This window comes from Fusarium musae, chromosome 3 (genome assembly GCF_019915245.1).
Source record: "Fusarium musae strain F31 chromosome 3, whole genome shotgun sequence".
Lineage (NCBI taxonomy): Eukaryota > Fungi > Ascomycota > Sordariomycetes > Hypocreales > Nectriaceae > Fusarium > Fusarium musae.
Window position 1 is genome coordinate 2,436,081 of NC_058389.1, and position 16,592 is coordinate 2,452,672.

Below are 16,592 nucleotides of genomic sequence, written 5' to 3' on the forward strand. Positions count from 1 at the left end.
AGGCTAAAACATACTTGTACAGCACCCACTTTCCGCTCAGCATCCACCTCCACAGCTTGAAAAAAGATTTTTTTTTCTTACATCTGATCATGCTATGATTGGATTAGTTCATGGTGATTATCCACCTCAGAGGCTCAGTCACGGTTAGCCTCATGCAAACCGCCAAAACCCGATATGCAGGTTTACCAACAAGTATCCTGGCATGAGGTTCGTGCTACAGCATGAATGTCTCAACAAGTATGTATGGAGTAGAGAAATGGCCTGCTCCGTTGTAATTGAAGATACATACATATAAATCCCCCATATGTTATCAATGTCACACGCTCGAATGTCGAATAGAGTGTCATTGTTTCATGTAGACAAATTTGACTTGATCGATTCGATAAAAACTACTTTGTGAGATTGTAGGTTCGCGAAATTGATGTAAGGTAGCCAAAAATAAACGTAAAATCATGTATACAGGCTAGACTCTCTTGGCTTTTCACTGCTAGTAATCCTGAAGCAAGCTCCTCAACGCCCTGAGCAAAATCACCAACTAAACATACATTTCTCCTTTTGAACCGCCTCGAAAGTAACGCTATTCTCATAGCAATATTGCTTCTAATCTGCCAGTTTGTCGAGCTCTCAAGACCAAGCCAGCCCTTATATCATAAAAAAGAAGAAGTGTTATGATATTCGTTAGATGAACTGGTCAACTTGACCCAAAAGAACTCCATCTGTGTCTATAAAGTCTTGCAACATGTCTACGCCTTCACGTTCTTTGTGTCACTCAGCGGTCATCTGAGCCGTCAGCGTTAGGGCATAGGAGGAGCCCCCATATTCGTGATCTTGGGCGTCCTTTGTGTTGTCGGGCTGGCCTGGCTTCCCATCATGCCAGGCTTCTGGCCACCTTGTGTATTCATACGGTAAGCTGGTTCTCTCTTCGGGTCAATGCCGGGGAAGACAGCCTGTAACCTTGAATACAGGTCCCTTATGCTATTGTTTCGCTCTTCACGGTCAGCGACCGGGTCGATGTTGTTGTCTGCACCTTCAGGCCCTACAGCTGGGGCCCGGAGTTTCAGCGAAAGAGTCAGGGCAGGGGCAGTGAGGTATGCTGGACAGGGCGGAACTTTAACTTCGGGCTTCCGATCCGCAAGTGCGGCCATATACGACAAGTTTGCTTGCAATCTCCTCATACATCTGAGGCACGGTTAGTTGTGTAAAGTAATTTGTTGTCTAAATGAGAACTCACTGGAGATAGTCCTGCTGTAGTTGCGTCTCCTCGTCTGTCGGTTTTTTATCGGCATTGTTTCCAGCTGCAGCGCTCTCCTTCTTCAGTTCTTGTTGGGTTGCCTGGATTTGTATAGATTCATAGAGAAGCTCATGGTTGATATCGAGCAACAATGCGAATCGTTCTTTATCTCGAGATTCGGTACCGGGGCTCAGCGGAGCCGCTGCTAAAGTTCCATTGGCAGCCGGTCCTTGATTTGTAGAGAAGGTTGGCGTCTGCGGTGTCGATAATCCGGCCGATACGGGTTGTTGGGACTGCTGCTGCCCTTGCGCCTGTGTCGGAGCTTGTTGAGTCTGCTGCTGCTGCTGTTGCGACTGTGGTTGTTGGGGCTGCTGGTTCGTGGGGGTCTGGCTTTGAGAGTGAGGCTGAGGAGTCGGAAATTGACCCTGCTGCGAAGGCAGAGCATTGTTTGGTGTTCCTTGTGCGGCGCTCGGGGGTCTTTGAGGGGTCGATACCTGGCCCATACCAGCGGGGTTAGCAGCTTGTTGTTGTTGTTGTTGCTGCTGTTGTTGCTGCTGCTGTTGTTGCTGCTGCGCTTGAGCCTGCGCTTGCTGTTGCTGTTGCTGTTGCAATCGCTGCATCATTTGAGGATTCTGGGGCATCCCGGGTTGGTTCATCGGGAAGCCCTGCATGCCTCCGCCCATCATATAATTTGGCGCAAAATTCTGAGGAGCGACCGACGAGGGAACGACTTGACCGTAAGGGTTAGCAGCGAACTGCTGTTGGAAACCTGCCACTATGCGCAATCTGTTAGTCAGGTGTGAAGGAGGAGTGCTTTACCGTGTCGCATATCGTTTTGCGCCGCGCTTCTTCTTAATGATGCCCAACCACAGGCTGCCCACACATCGTTAAAGAGGCTGGAGCTGTTTACAGGAGCATTGGAAGCAGGCGCGTCGTGAAAGATTCGATCGGAGATTGCGCGCGAATGAAGAAATGGTACCTACTCTGACCATTAGCAGCCATATGCTGCATTCCTGCGTTTGGCATCATGCCTCCTGGACCAGCACCCATCATTTGAGGATTCGCGCCAGGGTTAAAGCCTCCTTGAGGCGTCATGCCGGCGAACTGCTGCTGCTGGTTATACATCATCTGCTGAGCGGCTGGCTGGGCTCCGGACTGCTGCTGTGGGGCAGGGTTGTTGAAAGAGGGAGCAGCATTGTTGCTAAAGCCGTAGCCGGCGGAGTACATGGCTGTTTGTGAATGTGACTGTGACTGTGACCTGGGCTGTCGCTTTCAGGGCGTCAAGGCGTCAGTGCAGCGCTTCAAGCGGCAGCGCGTGCTGTACTGACTGTGCTGTGCTGTAGCAGCGGCAGACAGCACCGTATAATAGTGGGAGGGATGTGTTGGGATTGCGCGTGTGTGAGCGAGAACAGGCTTGTCGTTGGCTGGCGACGGAACACGAATGGGGTCCAATCAGTCGGTCAGTCCATCAATTCGGTGAGTGACAAGTGAGGAGTGACAGGAGGTCGTATGGCGTGGGATCGGAAGGCTGGGCTTGTCGCTTGTGTACGGATATGGACATGTATGGACGCGGTTCAGTTGGTTCAGGTTCCAGGATTGGAAATGAAACCTCGAGTTAACTCAACCGTGGACAGGTGAGACGTGGTTGTGTGGGTCCAAATGTTACGGCAGTCCAGGTGGGTAGCAAGCCCGTTTTTGTCACGGTTACACTTCAGCTACGGTTCCATAAGCACGACGTGTTCACCGTCAGCTATCGACGTGTATATTCCTTTATACAATGGAACAACCCGCGATTAATTACTTGTATGATTTAGCTTTCGTCCATGTATATGTACCTATGATACCGCCAGACTCATTCCTGTATTCACATATATCGTTCATACAACCTCAGTCTAATCTTCGATGTTCAGGTAGCAGACACATCCAATGAATGTCCATTGACAAGGGTAGTCCAGGAGCTGCAGTCCATGTGAGACACATGCCGACGAGGGCTGGCTGAGTTGAAAAAAATATATCATCCAACACAAGCGCCACCAGTCGCTAACTCAATCTCGGGCTTGTTTACTCTTATTTTCAGCCGCACGCCATCCAAAGAAGTTGAGTATCACTATTGAACCGTCATACTTCCCAGAAGCAATAGCATATCCGAGAACTTGCTTCACGACAGGTGAGCATGGCCCGATATTCTGATACCCAAGCAGACTCAAAACTGGCAAAAAGAAATGATCACGCTGGGGATCGAACCCAGAATCTTCTGATTCGTAGTCAGACGCCTTGCCATTGGGCCACGCGACCTTGCTCTTGAATGATACCTGGCCACCAAATTCCCGTCCAAGATTGTGAACGACACAGACAGAGAGCTTGCTGGTTCACCGTAAGCGTGGTTCTGAACTTTTGAGATCGTACATTGTTCGTTGTACATCTGCTCATGTTGTATATGTGAAAATTACAGTGATGTGCCTCCGTAGTCGACCTATTCTGAGTCCGCAGTTCCCAAGTTACCCCGTTGTTGGTAGGATTGTCAGTTGCAAAGTTAAGCTTTCCCGTATGCTGAAAGTGATATACCAGACACACCACTTTATGATGACGTTTCATAAACACGATAGTTCGAGTTAGAAATATCCGCTCATTCCATAACTATGGTCCTTGTAGGGTGCGCGCTTCGTGTAGCGATGAAATGCATTGATCCTGCCAGACTCCAGTCCATTAACGACGTGTTCTCTTCAGGATATAGTTATATACTGAAGTTATGTAAGGGGACAGGCGGCGAAGATGTATACAGAGAGCGGTCAGCAGTGAATGGAAACCGGCAATTCCGTTTCGCAATAAGAATTCGTGGAAAACATCTAAGGTCTGAAAGGCTCTGGCGTGACATAGATAGTAGAAGTCATGCCGCGGTACGGCCTCAAGAGCGGCATAAAACGAGCTTTGTTATCCAGCCAATCATGGCTCAAAGGGGTTATACAAAGAGTCGACCAATCATTAACCTGGATGCAACTATTAACTAATTAAGTTTAGAATGTAGCAATTATATCGCTGACAATAATCTGATATATATTATAAGGGTTTATTCTTCTAACATTTCTAAACATAAGCATAAAGGTCTATATAAAGGAACATTTTAATATTAAAATCATTCTTAGACTTAATTTAAATATCTAACTGTCTATAGTAAGTTACTAAAGTATTATTAGATACTAGTCTTTTTATAAGAAAAGATAACTGCTATTAGAATGACATTATCTAGATATTCTTTTATATAGTAATACCAAGTCCTATCTAAGCGCAAGAGATAGCATATTTTCCTGGTAAGGATTGGTACTGCTGCTGAGTGCCAAGGTCAAAAAGAATGATCACGCTGGGGATCGAACCCAGAATCTTCTGATTCGTAGTCAGACGCCTTGCCATTGGGCCACGCGACCTCTACTCTTGATTTCGGCGGCGGTATTCAGTATCATTATTCTGGGTGGTGTGGAGTTGATGCTTTGCAACGGCTGCTCGTTTTATTGACGTGACTGTGGCTACGGGTCTTGATCCTGAAATGGGTTTTGGTTTTATTTTTAATGCTCGGTGGCTAAGTCTTTGGCTTTCCCTTGTCAAGTTATGACTATGGTGAATTATCATAGCAGAAAAGACGTGAAGGCGATCGAGTAATACTTGGAAATGGATTATGCTATCTGTCTCAGTGTCTCCCGTCGACGAAGATATAAACTAATTCCAACATGTAATAAACACCGGATTAACATCAATAGACATACAGTTACCTGTTCCCTATCATATGGTCTTGAGTTTCAAACATGAAACTGTTATTCAAAATTTTCGTTGTCCTTCAGGGTAACGCTTTGGCATATGCATGATTCCAACACCAATCTACCTGAGCTCAAGCCATGGTGACTCAATTGCAAATCGGAAAACAATCGCTCTTTTGTACTGCAAGCCTTTACCTTCTTCAGTTGTTTATCAAGGTTCTAAACACCAAACCTTGGGATACATATGCGTTGTACCCGTATTCAGTGCTTCCATGACAATATGAAAGCCCCACAAAAAAGTCAATGACTCCCCTCCGGCGTCGGACTCAGCAACCAAAAAGTGGTAAACACCACATCTTTAAGAGCCACGCATCCTCATTACTCCTCAGTCCCTCAGGAGATAGATCACCACCAAAATGGCTCCCTTCAACCTTGAAAGCTGTGCTAGGCCAAACATCTTGGCCCTCCAGCCATATCGCTGCGCGAGAGAGCATGTTGCCCCTCCCCCGCATTAGAGCAACGACTAACTTTCCTCAGTGACTATAAGGATGACGGCACCAATATCCTTCTCGACGCAAATGAGAACGCGTACGGCCCTTCTCTGAGTGCAGATGTCGCGGAGAAGGCTGCCAATGGCGTGGAGGTCGACTTGCTGGGCCTGCACCGTTATCCTGATCCTCACCAGGAACCGTTGAAGAAGCAGCTTTGCGAGCTGCGAAACACCCATGCCCACACAGATAAGACGCTCAAGCCCGAGAATTTGTTTGTGGGTGTTGGTAGCGATGAGGCTATCGATGCTCTGCTGCGATGCTTCTGCGTTCCTGGAAAGGACCGCATCCTTACATGCCCGCCTACTTATGGCATGTATTCTGTGTCTGCACAGGTCAACGACGTGGCTCTCGTCAAAGTTCCCCTTTTAGAAGCCCCAACCTTCAGCATAGACGTTCCAGCTGTCATGGAAGCCCTGACAAAAGAGTCCAACATCAAACTTGTCTACCTCTGCTCGCCTGGAAACCCCACTGGTTCAGTCCTCGCCAAGTCTGATGTTAAGCAGATTCTGGATCACCCAACGTGGAACGGCGTTGTCGTTCTTGACGAAGCATATATCGACTTTGCCCCCGAAGATGCTTCTTTGGCTGAATGGGTGACCGAGTTTCCTAACCTGGTCGTTATGCAAACCCTCTCCAAGGCCTTTGGTATGGCTGGCATCCGCCTCGGTGCTGCATTCACATCGCCCCCTATTGCACGACTGCTCAACAGTCTCAAGGCCCCTTACAACATCTCAAGCCCTACAAGTGCCTTGGCGTCCTACGCTGTCTCCGAAAAGGGACTCGCTATTATGCGAGACCATCGTGCGCGCCTCCTAGAGCAGCGTGATCGTCTTATCAAGGAACTTCCAAAAATCCCTGGTGTTGGTCGTCTACGAGGTGGCACTGAAAGCAACTTTTTGCTTTACGAAATGCTTAACACTGCAGGCGAGCCGGATAATACTGTCGCGTTGGCCGTATATGAGAAGCTTGCTGAGGGTAAGGGTGTCGTCGTGCGATTCAGAGGAAAAGAGCACGGATGCCAGGGATGTCTACGAATTACAGTCGGCACAGACGCCGAGGTGACAAGATTTCTGGAGTCACTAAAGACGACGTTGGCTGAGGTGAGAGGCTCTTAAACTGGAGCAACAATTAGGAAAAGGGTGATAAAACGACGACGTTCTACGTTAAATCCAGACCTTTTAGACGTAATCTCGTGGAATTAATAAAAGCAACACTCAGAGTGTGAGCGTTTTATACCAAAGTGGTCTCTCAGACCGGTTATCCGAATACCCGACGCCAGTTCCATTCTATATCTATAAGGTCTAATGAATATCCAATACGTTTTTAGGCCCATCCCAAGAACACCAGAACACTTCCAATGCTGACTGAAGCCAGAACGAGATCCGCTCGGGGGATACTAGCAGCATCCTCACTCTTGGTAGGCTGGGCTGCAGTTGCTGATGATGTCTCAGAGGAGGACGTTGATGTACTCTTGATTTTGGACTCATCCTTTTCCATGGCAGCCCAGTCTGTGCTGCGGATAACCTTGACATCATCGCCCTTGAGCGGCGCAGGAGCATCACTTAGTAACAGGCCCTGAACAGCTTCAAGAGCACACATTTGCTGCCCAAGACCGGGATTTCCATCAAAACCGGAGTTATACCATCGCATACCACACTCACGGCCAGACTTCCCTCCTGTGCATGTTTGGACAGCAGCCTTGGCCGATGGGAGAAGATGAGCATGGACATGCTCCTTCAGAGCGGGCTGCATCTGAATAGACAGGTACATGAATCGTGATAGATAACCCTTGAAGGTGGACATGTCGTCGTTGCATGTGTTGACAGTCTCGCAAGCAGCTTCGTACATGACATTGGTCGCGTTGGGAAATGGTGAAAAGAACCAATCGGTGCCTTCTAAGAGACGCTTTGAGCGGTCGACCCATTCTGGCTTCTCCGTGTAGTTGGCGAGAACTGCCGCACCGTAAAGATATATACCGCTGGTGTAAGTAAAAGAATGGTATGTTGTCTTCTGGCAGTTGTCTTCTACACTGGCTCCGTCATAGACGTGATAATTGCGGTGATCGATGAAGCCTACTTCCCAAGACCAGTCCCAGATTTTAAGAGCCCAGTCGAGATATTTGTTATCGCCAGTGATACGAGCTAAACGTGCGACAAGTTGGAAGAAACCGCCATTGCTGACCGAGTTTTTGTATGTCATGCCATTCGGGTTACTTGGGTAGATCTGCCACAGGAGGCCACCACCACAAGCTGTTGTATTCCATCGACCCGCAAGCTCATTGAATACGTTGATGCTGATATCGAGCCACGATGGGAGGCTCTTGTTGGGCTGAGGGAAGTTTCGCTCAGCAGCGGAGAGGACAGCTGAGCCCCAGAAGAAGAGATCATCGTTACCCTCCTCATCGGCATGCTCTGCAGGCATGTAGTCGTTACCAGTGCCGAGATTTGTAGGCCCCAGAAGAGCCTGGATGACCACATCATTGTAACTGTAATCTCCGGTAAGGTGGTAGTAGTCGAGCATGACACCCCATAGGGCACCAGCTACCCACCAGTAGTATGGATCTTGAAGGTCACCGAGATCCTTGGGCACCGATGATGTGTTGCCGCTGTAGTACTTCATGGCATCGAAGGCGAGGGTACCTGCTACATCTCGGATTGAATCTGAAATGGTTAGTGAACCAGAACTCCAGTTGACCGTAGAACATACCTGGATTTGTAGTGTCAAGTGAACTGGGAGGCGTTTTGGTAGCGATGGCTATAGAAGCCAAACTGGCTAAGGCGATGAACCTCATAATGTGTCTATAGTCGATGATGGTATGGTGTATGGTGTCTATTTGAGTTTGCTTAAGATGCTTGATCGCTCAGCGATAGTCTTCTCCTGGAAGATTGATGCAAGTCTTTTGGGCGCTGGCAGGAAGTTGATAGCTTTCGTAAGGTAGGTCCGATAATGAGTGTAAGTTCAAGGCAGTTAACGGTAAGCGATATGGAATGAGAGTCTTGATATTCGAGAAAGAGCGAGGCGTTCAAGTCAAACAAATCAAGCTACCACAAGGTACCTAGAAACAAGAAAAAAAAATCAGGCGTAAAAGTTGAGAACGCCTTCGGAGGCATGAAAAGTCAGATAAGAAGAAATAAGAAACGAAGGAGGGGCCACCAAAAGATAAAAATACAATCACAGCTGAGAGGGAGCGGGAATACGAGAACGCAATGAGCTAAAGCTGAAGCTCCAAAGACGTTTGTTCTTTTCAGGCTGGACTGGGCAGTCTGGGCTAGTCCAAAACGTTGATAGACGACGGGGGCTAGTCTAGGTATTAATACATGATACCCTTGCTTGGCGGACTGTTTTCAGAGTTAGACACACAGGGAGGATATCTTGAGGAACGAATGACGAATCATGCTGGTTCAGGCGTAGACTAATAAGACTTGCGCTGATGAGCCTCAGACAAAGCCAACCTTTGAATGATGACCTCTACATTCTATGGAGAATGGGTTACCGAGCTCTCCCCGCAGACGGACATGACAAGGAACACAACCCCTGATGGCCCTGCTCTCGGCGATCAGCCGTTGATTGTGGCCAGTAGAACATGTCATCATGTTGGTGTTACAGACACAAAGAACCGGCTGTTTCGACTGGCCGCGCGGGTAAAGGATTTACAGTCGCCAAACCACGCACGGTTTTTGTTTCCCAGGAATATGAATCTAACGTTACCTACTGCAAGGCACTGTAGAATCCAGGGGTAAATGCCACTAAACTCTAGCTGACAGATACAGATACCTCTGGGGAGGCGATTGGTGGGCGTCAAAAGTTGGAGGAAGAGGCTTGGCGCCACCATGTTCATGCCCTGACTAGAGGACTTAGGGGATCATCAAAGCATTGAAGGTTGATACTCTTCTGGGAGAACTGGCGAAACAGTGCCGGCTCTTCTAGAGAGTGATGTTCTCTGCTGTGTAACCACGCATCATCCAAACTCGAGCAACACAAACTCAATATCCTTGCCCATCAACTCTGCATTAACGTTACGGTCCTCATCTCCACTGCCCCCACCCCCAGCAACCTTTCTTTTCCCTGCCCTTGCATGCTTGCATGGGCTTTCGCAAAAATGATCGTCTCGAAGCCTGACTCACTGACGAAACGCGATGCTCAAAAAAGGAGATCTTGAAACACGAAACAACGCTGGGCGTTTCTCTCGTCTGATTTTGATTGCAGCGTTTCCGACTTTGCCGTGTTGCCATATGACACTTTTCTCAAATCAGACACGTGGAAACACTTGAGTGTCGCGTTCTTAGAGGCCTCGAAGTAAAAGCAACTAACTGTCAGCCTAGGTCTGTGCATTGTTTACGAGATTCGGGTCGGTCCCGACATTGGAAGAAGCTCAAGGCCAAGCTTCTTGTCTTACATGTGGAGATGCAGGCGGAATCTAAGACCCTTACACTCTTGGTGGCCGCAGAAAACTCAGGACTTCATTCCTAAGTGATAAGAATATCTAGGTAGATTCAGAAGATCTCAGGGAAATGCCAGCGGCTCTTGTACACTTTTATTTCGGTCCACCGATCAAGGACTGAGCGAAGGGTTCTTTTATAAGTTCTGTTGGACGAGAGCGCTGTTTCCCATGTCTCAGACCTTGAGATTGCTAAAAATGCAGTCTTCGTATGGTTGTGAAGCTACTGGAGCTTGGCCGGATGTTGTCTTCCTTTTTGAGCCTCCTTGCAAGCCCGTCAGCAGTATTAATTAGCGGCCTTGCCGTGCCACCGTCTTATCTTAGTGAGACTGCTTCTGGTGTAGTTCTGGACCAGGTCTTAGAACCAGGGGTCACTCAGGTCAAGTTATTCTAAATTTATTGAACGCGATAAGCAGAGTTTTGGGCATCCATGAGCTGACTCTCTTCTTCAGATGATAGTATGATACCATTGTTGGCTGAAACGTTGATGAGCAAGGCATACTCTTGTGACCGCATATAAACACTAAATGTTGTAGCGCGTCGGCCTTTGCGGTTCAAGACACGGCCGGTCGCCATGTCTCTCAAATATCCTATCCCTTCTCTCCGCCATTTCCCGTCGTTCGTCTCCATTCCCAGTGCCGCGTAATCATCAAGTAATGCATGTGTTGAAAGTTTATGATAAACCCAAAATAACAACATCGAAAAAAATGCATCTCCACATTTTGATCGAATCATGAATTGTGTTCACACTCATGGTTTTGTAGAGCCCCCGGTTGCTAGTGAATGATAGATCGTTATACAACGAACAGTCAAATCTCGTAGGGCTGAGAGAATGGCAGCGAGAAGTGGAAGGAAGGAGCATCAAGTCTTCCCTCTTTGCCAACAAATTTCAATGCAAGGTCCGGGCCGCTGAGCTTAAAATAAATTAGGCGACACGCGGCCGAAAGAGGAAATCGCCAAAACCAACCTCACCTGAGTTGGGGATTTGAAAGCATGAGCAAAAGGGTTTCATTCCGATGATAAAATGGAGCTACTACAGAGTCATCGTGTTGTGTTGTGTCAAGCAAGCTCGCTCAAAATTGGAAACAGATCGTAGTGATAAACTGACAGGTAAGCTCGGACGGTGAACCAGCAATATGTACGTAGTATGTCAACACAAACATATCGATTGCATGAACAATTCTCCAAAACAACCCGGGGTAGCTATCTATCTATATTGAGAAGCATCTAGATAACGTTACGTGTCAACTTTCGTTGAGGCCAGTGGGGACGCAGCCAGCAATGCAGCCCATTGTGCAACCACACTACCATGAAAGTTCAAGATGCGATATCTCAACACTTTCGCAGCGCAACTCGAATTTGCAAAAGACAAAACCCAACTACTGATTTGCATCTATCTTGTCATGCCAGAAGCGTCTCCGTAAGTGCAAAAGTGAATGCGTGATTCATGGTTGAAGTTTCACATGACAGAATCCATTTGAAACGCAAAAATGAAGCTGCAACGACACAGACAAGATTCGAACTTGCGAACGCGAACGTAGCAGATATCTAGAACCTCTTAGAGGCCTGTTCAAGTCTGCCGCCTTAACCACTCGGCCACTGTGCCTTGTTTAATTGATGGTGGTGGGATTGACTATTTTCGAACTTGAGGTATTTTCCGCATGTCTGTGCTGAAAGTGGACACTCTCGTTTTTAGCACGAAGTCTCCACAATTCTCTGAACCTTAAACCCATTGTGGAATTCCAAGAATTGAGATCGCAATTGCACATTTTCCATTATACAGTATTGTGGCTGGCACTCCGAAATTTTGATAGCATTACTGGCTGGAAGCTACTGGGAATGAGTCTTCTGGCTTCTTCGGTCACTTCTTCTTTGATGCTCTTCTTCAGACGCAAGGGTCTTTCTTTGAAAAAAGGTTATGCTGATACTGACCACAGCCGGCTTGTCCACACCAGCTGAGACACACAAAGTTCAACCACATCAACAACTTTCCACTCGAAGGTTCTGTTCCAAAAGTCACCAATGAGCTTCACTCAAGCAGAATTACCAAGAGTACTTATGACAACATGCGAATATTGTATTTCGGCACGCGTCACGGTCCGGCCGGTATTCCCGGGCCGGAAAAGTGGGGTATGTCCGGTCCTGAGAGCATCTGCAGAACTCTTCTCTTCCGTTTGGGGAGCTCTGACTTATTATCTCCACACCCGATTCCGCTGAAGGTTGAAGCTCAACTCTCCGTAGTCGAACCTGGCCCTTGCCTGATGATAACATCTCGAACAAGCAGCTTTAATTCACCTGACGCGCTTCCTGTAAATGTCTTTTCACAAATGCAGGAGACCACTTGCTATAGTAATAAACAGTCGTCCTCGCCATATGTCTCACCCTTGCTGAGTATTTGCCATATTTCGGTCTTGTCGTGTAATGATCCCCGGTGTCATTTTGTCGAATAGACTTATGCTGGAACACCCAGGTATGCGTGAACCAGCATCTACCATCGGTTATAGGGTAATATCAAAACACAAATCCGACACCGTTACCTCAACAGACCTTACGCTCGTCTTAAAACAAATAACTCTGGCTCGTCAAGTTTGCTATCATTTTTGGCTAATCTTAGCTAATACGAGAGGAAGATGTATTAAACATGATCGAAATTCAACAAAGAAAATTGGTCGCTTGCTCCTGAAACCCATCATAAATCGTGTTCTCATCAGTAAATGGTGCAGTTCTTAAAATGTCCAGCCAACCACCAAAGTGCAACAAGCAGCAAGTAAAGCAGCCTTGAAGGAGACGCCCAAACTTGCTCCAGCATTATCACCGTTTGTAGCTATCGGCATGGACACAAAGTCCGTCGGTGTACTCGAAACTGCAGTAACAGGGTCCGGGTCATGGGGCAGTTCGGCCATTGTTAGGACGCCCCATTCTACTTCGCTCCCGGAATAAGTTGATGTCCATGTCACTTCCGTCGGACCTGTGTGCACGCCATCGTTATAGCCCTCGTTGAAACTAGAGTATCCGGAACAAGTAGCCCTTGTTGTGCCTTTTAGGTTGCACTCCAGATTAGCGGTGCTGCACCATGTTAGCATTGGTATGTCGTAGGTGCACAGAGAACATACAGTCTTGAGGTGTGCGTGCCATGAAAGCGTACAGTATCAGGTCCCTCGACTAAAACGAAAGGAAACTCAAGGGATAAATCACACTCTGGAGGATCTGAGTCGTCTGTATCTGGGCAGAATATTGTGTACGTTGTTTCCTTAGCTTCCACATCCTGGTGTGTGTTAGCAATCATGATGGAGTTTGTAAAGAATATCGACTCACGCTTGAGATGATGCTACCGCGCACAACAGCCCACGAGTCTTCGTCGTAGGAGGGCAGATAAATAGGCGCTGTCGTTACAGCAGGCGGTTCCTCGCTAGCATATGCGAAACTATTCGCAGCCAACAACGCCAGCCAAATCGACTTGGAGCGTGGGGACATGATTGACTAACTCGTCGCGCAGGGATGAAAAGAGTTTGTAGAGGCCAGTCTAGCCAATCAGAGCTTGTAGAAAATGCAGAGTGAAGATCGCGGTTACAAAAGATGCGCGAGCAAACAAGGGTTATCGTCAAGGTATGGGCAGATAAGTCAAGACAAGAATTGGTCGAGCGCGCGCGAAATGATGACCTTTTTAACAGCTCCTTTTCTCAAGAAACCGGGTTGGGAGGGGCCAAAGGCCAGCCAAGCATCAGCGGAGAGTGCCAAGGTCTGGGCGGCCAAGGTTGAGTGAGGTTGTGAGCTAGACTAAGGTAACAGGCGGTGATGAAATTTTGGTGTGAGTGAAATGTCGACGAAACAGGAGCACGTTTGAAGAGCTGGATATAAAAAGAACGAAACATTAGCAACAGAAACGATGATACTTTGATATATTCATCCGGAAATCGGCTACAGAAAATGTCAGAGTAACAGTCAGACGGACAAATTTATCATGACACGCCAAGACTGAGCTTTGTCCAGAATCCGATGCCAAGACGGACGCTGAGTGCCAAGGAGGATCCAATTTTGGTGACATCCCAGTACACGTTGCATTCAGCAGTACATACTCTGGAACAATTCAACAATACAGAGTAGAAAATATGGAATGGAAAATGACTACTCCGTATCTAGCTTCAACCTCAAAGAATTATCCAGAAAATACATCTAGAGTTCTTTTAATGATAGGATAATGCTGCATGGCTCAAGTCTGCTGTTACGGCCACCAACATTCAATCATCTCCTAGTATTAATACACGATTGACGACCAAATGCGGCCTTTCCATTCAACCTTTCATGTAATTATAACATTGCAACATCAAAATCATTTCTAGTATCTTTCTGAGATAAAGGACATCAAGTTTCTGATTGATAACCCACAACTCAGCTGAAATAATGCCGCTTGGCAGGATGTGTATCACCCAAGCTTACATATAACAATCGCCGCGCTGGTGTCACTGGGGGCCCCTTTTCGATCAAGTCCACTGAGGCCCGAAGGTCTATTCGGAGATGCATTCATTCGATGATGGTTATCGCCGTTACTGGAAGGTCTTAGCTTAGTTTGGGTTGTTGTTACGTTAGAGGATCCAGCATCTACGCCTATTCTGCTTAGAAGAAAGACCAGTATTGGATTTCTATTTTACCTTCCCACAGCGGAAGCAGAACTCAACCTCATGGGACAGTCGCAGGGAAATTGTGGATTGGCAGGCAAAGGATCCCTAAACATCTATAGTTCCCTCGTGTGTCGCTGCGAAAATGGTGCAGCATATAAGCTCATGCTTGATGCTTAGATCCTTAGATGACGTTTTGTTTTCCTCTATGGCACAGAAGTGGGTATTTAAAGGGACAGTTGAAGGAACACTCATTCGGTCACTTGAAGGCGGCCTGATGGCGGCCTTGGGGGAGTAGGGTGAAGTGGTAATCAACAACTCGACTATCACGATATAATTGCTGAATGCTAAATTCAGAGCTCGCCTCTGACTAAGGATTCGTTAAAAGGTACTTGAACTTGATACGTTTAGCAAGGCCTTCACACGTCATCTTCTTAATGGTCTTACTCTCCTCCTTATCTAGTGGAGGGTCGATGACTTACAGTTTGTTCTTTTCGGGGCAACAGATCTGCCGTGGACACAAAGCATCAAAGTTTAACTGAGAATTTCATTCTCCCTGTATCACGGATTTTTTTACAGACAGTATTTGGGCATGTCTGCGTTACCTTTTAGTGACAGTAACTTCCCATTGTCTTCACATACCTAGGTCAGCTCATGACAATATCTCATATATGGATTATGTCCCTCCCAAAATAATGAGCTTTGTAATCACTCCTCTTGCTATATGTAAATATCATAGAGCAGCTTGTTCATTTGGGCTGTCGACTTTTGTACAGCTACAAGATTAACATCCCGACACCAATGGTTCGGAATCCAGATCTCTGTCTCGTATCAAGTAGTTGTATTGTCTCTCGTTAAGCTCAATACCTCCTCTTCCATGACCCAACCGATCCATTTCAAGGACTATGTAAATATACCATCGTTTTTGATCTATCAAATTTTCGACTCTATACCGCTATAGTGGCACTCCGGTGCCCTATAGAGCCAAACAGGTCCTTCGCCTCAAGGGTATCTTCACAATATTCTCTAAGTGAAACACCTCTATGACAACTTCGATATCTGGATACATGGAGGGTACCAGAGTCTTGTTCGCATTAACGAAGAAAGTTCACAGATTTGTCACCCGGTGGCGGGGGAGCTACAGTTCCTCTAACTTCGGGCAGCATCTTAAGGATTGTGGCCTTAAACTGGTCTATTACTAATTCAACCAGGCGATTTAATCTGGAGATAATGTTAGGCAGCCTCACAAGGATCACTCTTATCGAGAGGCTCTAATTGCACCTCGCCTATTCTTTGGCTAGGGAAGGGGAGAAAACTTAGGATCTTGACCCTCGATGCTGAAAAGATTTAGGTAAATTAGGATAAACTTAGGATATCTTTACTAAGTTCAGAATACCTTTTACTGAGTTTATCTTAATACTCTCTATTATAGTCTGGAATTTTCTTGCTCCCCCGAGGCTTGACTCTTATCAACATCATGGGTCTCGTTCAGGGACGGGAAGCAAGAGCTAGGATCTAACAGTGGCTAACGGCGCCACCCCCGTAAAACCAACTCGCTTCAATCAACGCTTCACCAGAAGGATCAATAGCCCCAACGGCTTTATCAATGACAGACGCCATCTCTACGCCAAATACGAAAAAGGCATCCCCCACAGTATCTCATTTGGATGTCACTGACACAGTCATTGACTTCAATCTATTTAACTTTTCTCTATTGAATATCACCCGCGCATCATCTCCAATTTTCTCCCGCCCTACAGGGCCCGAGTGGGTGGTACCAAGGCGGATACTCGGAACAAGGGCCGGTTTTAATCTCCTTTCTAAGTCCATAATAAGGTATCAGAGTGTTTTATTCGAGCATAGCGTTGTCGTTAAGCGGCCGCCGAAGGATTCAATCAAAGGAACCGGTGAGTCTCTAACGCTTTGAAACTAGTTGAATAGGGGAGTCTCTTTTCTCTTAAAGCCTGGGCTCGCTTGCTTCGTCATTTTCTTTAGTCGAACGTCACC

At 47.0% G+C, this 16,592-nt stretch overlaps 4 protein-coding genes and 3 non-coding genes across 7 annotated transcripts; 1 reads left to right on the plus strand and 6 right to left on the minus strand.

Moving 5' to 3' along the window:
• Positions 1–794: 794 nt before the first annotated feature.
• Positions 795–2,458, minus strand: J7337_004202 (uncharacterized protein; the record flags this gene model as incomplete). The annotated part of the gene is made up of 3 exons (XM_044821902.1): positions 795–1,179; positions 1,232–2,006; positions 2,215–2,458. 3 exons carry the CDS (start codon positions 2,456–2,458, stop codon positions 795–797), a joined length of 1,404 nt encoding a protein of 467 aa, XP_044683235.1.
• A 996-nt stretch (positions 2,459–3,454) lies between these two features.
• On the minus strand, positions 3,455–3,526 carry J7337_004203. Its single transcript has one exon. It is a non-coding gene; the product is annotated as a tRNA-Arg (tRNA).
• Positions 3,527–4,581: 1,055 nt separating this feature from the next.
• Positions 4,582–4,653, minus strand: J7337_004204. The gene has a single exon. It is a non-coding gene; the product is annotated as a tRNA-Arg (tRNA).
• A 743-nt stretch (positions 4,654–5,396) lies between these two features.
• Positions 5,397–6,646, plus strand: J7337_004205 (uncharacterized protein; the record flags this gene model as incomplete). Its single annotated transcript, XM_044821903.1, has 2 exons — positions 5,397–5,474; positions 5,528–6,646. The coding sequence occupies 2 exons, from the start codon at positions 5,397–5,399 to the stop codon at positions 6,644–6,646; spliced, it is 1,197 nt and encodes a 398-aa protein (XP_044683236.1).
• Positions 6,647–6,854: 208 nt separating this feature from the next.
• On the minus strand, positions 6,855–8,322 carry J7337_004206 (uncharacterized protein; the record flags this gene model as incomplete). The annotated part of the gene is made up of 2 exons (XM_044821904.1): positions 6,855–8,191; positions 8,238–8,322. 2 exons carry the CDS (start codon positions 8,320–8,322, stop codon positions 6,855–6,857), a joined length of 1,422 nt encoding a protein of 473 aa, XP_044683237.1.
• Positions 8,323–11,471: 3,149 nt separating this feature from the next.
• J7337_004207 lies at positions 11,472–11,575 on the minus strand. Its single transcript has one exon. It is a non-coding gene; the product is annotated as a tRNA-Ser (tRNA).
• A 1,451-nt stretch (positions 11,576–13,026) lies between these two features.
• J7337_004208 (uncharacterized protein) lies at positions 13,027–13,443 on the minus strand (the record flags this gene model as incomplete). The annotated part of the gene is made up of 3 exons (XM_044821905.1): positions 13,027–13,035; positions 13,115–13,234; positions 13,285–13,443. 3 exons carry the CDS (start codon positions 13,441–13,443, stop codon positions 13,027–13,029), a joined length of 288 nt encoding a protein of 95 aa, XP_044683238.1.
• Positions 13,444–16,592: the final 3,149 nt, after the last annotated feature.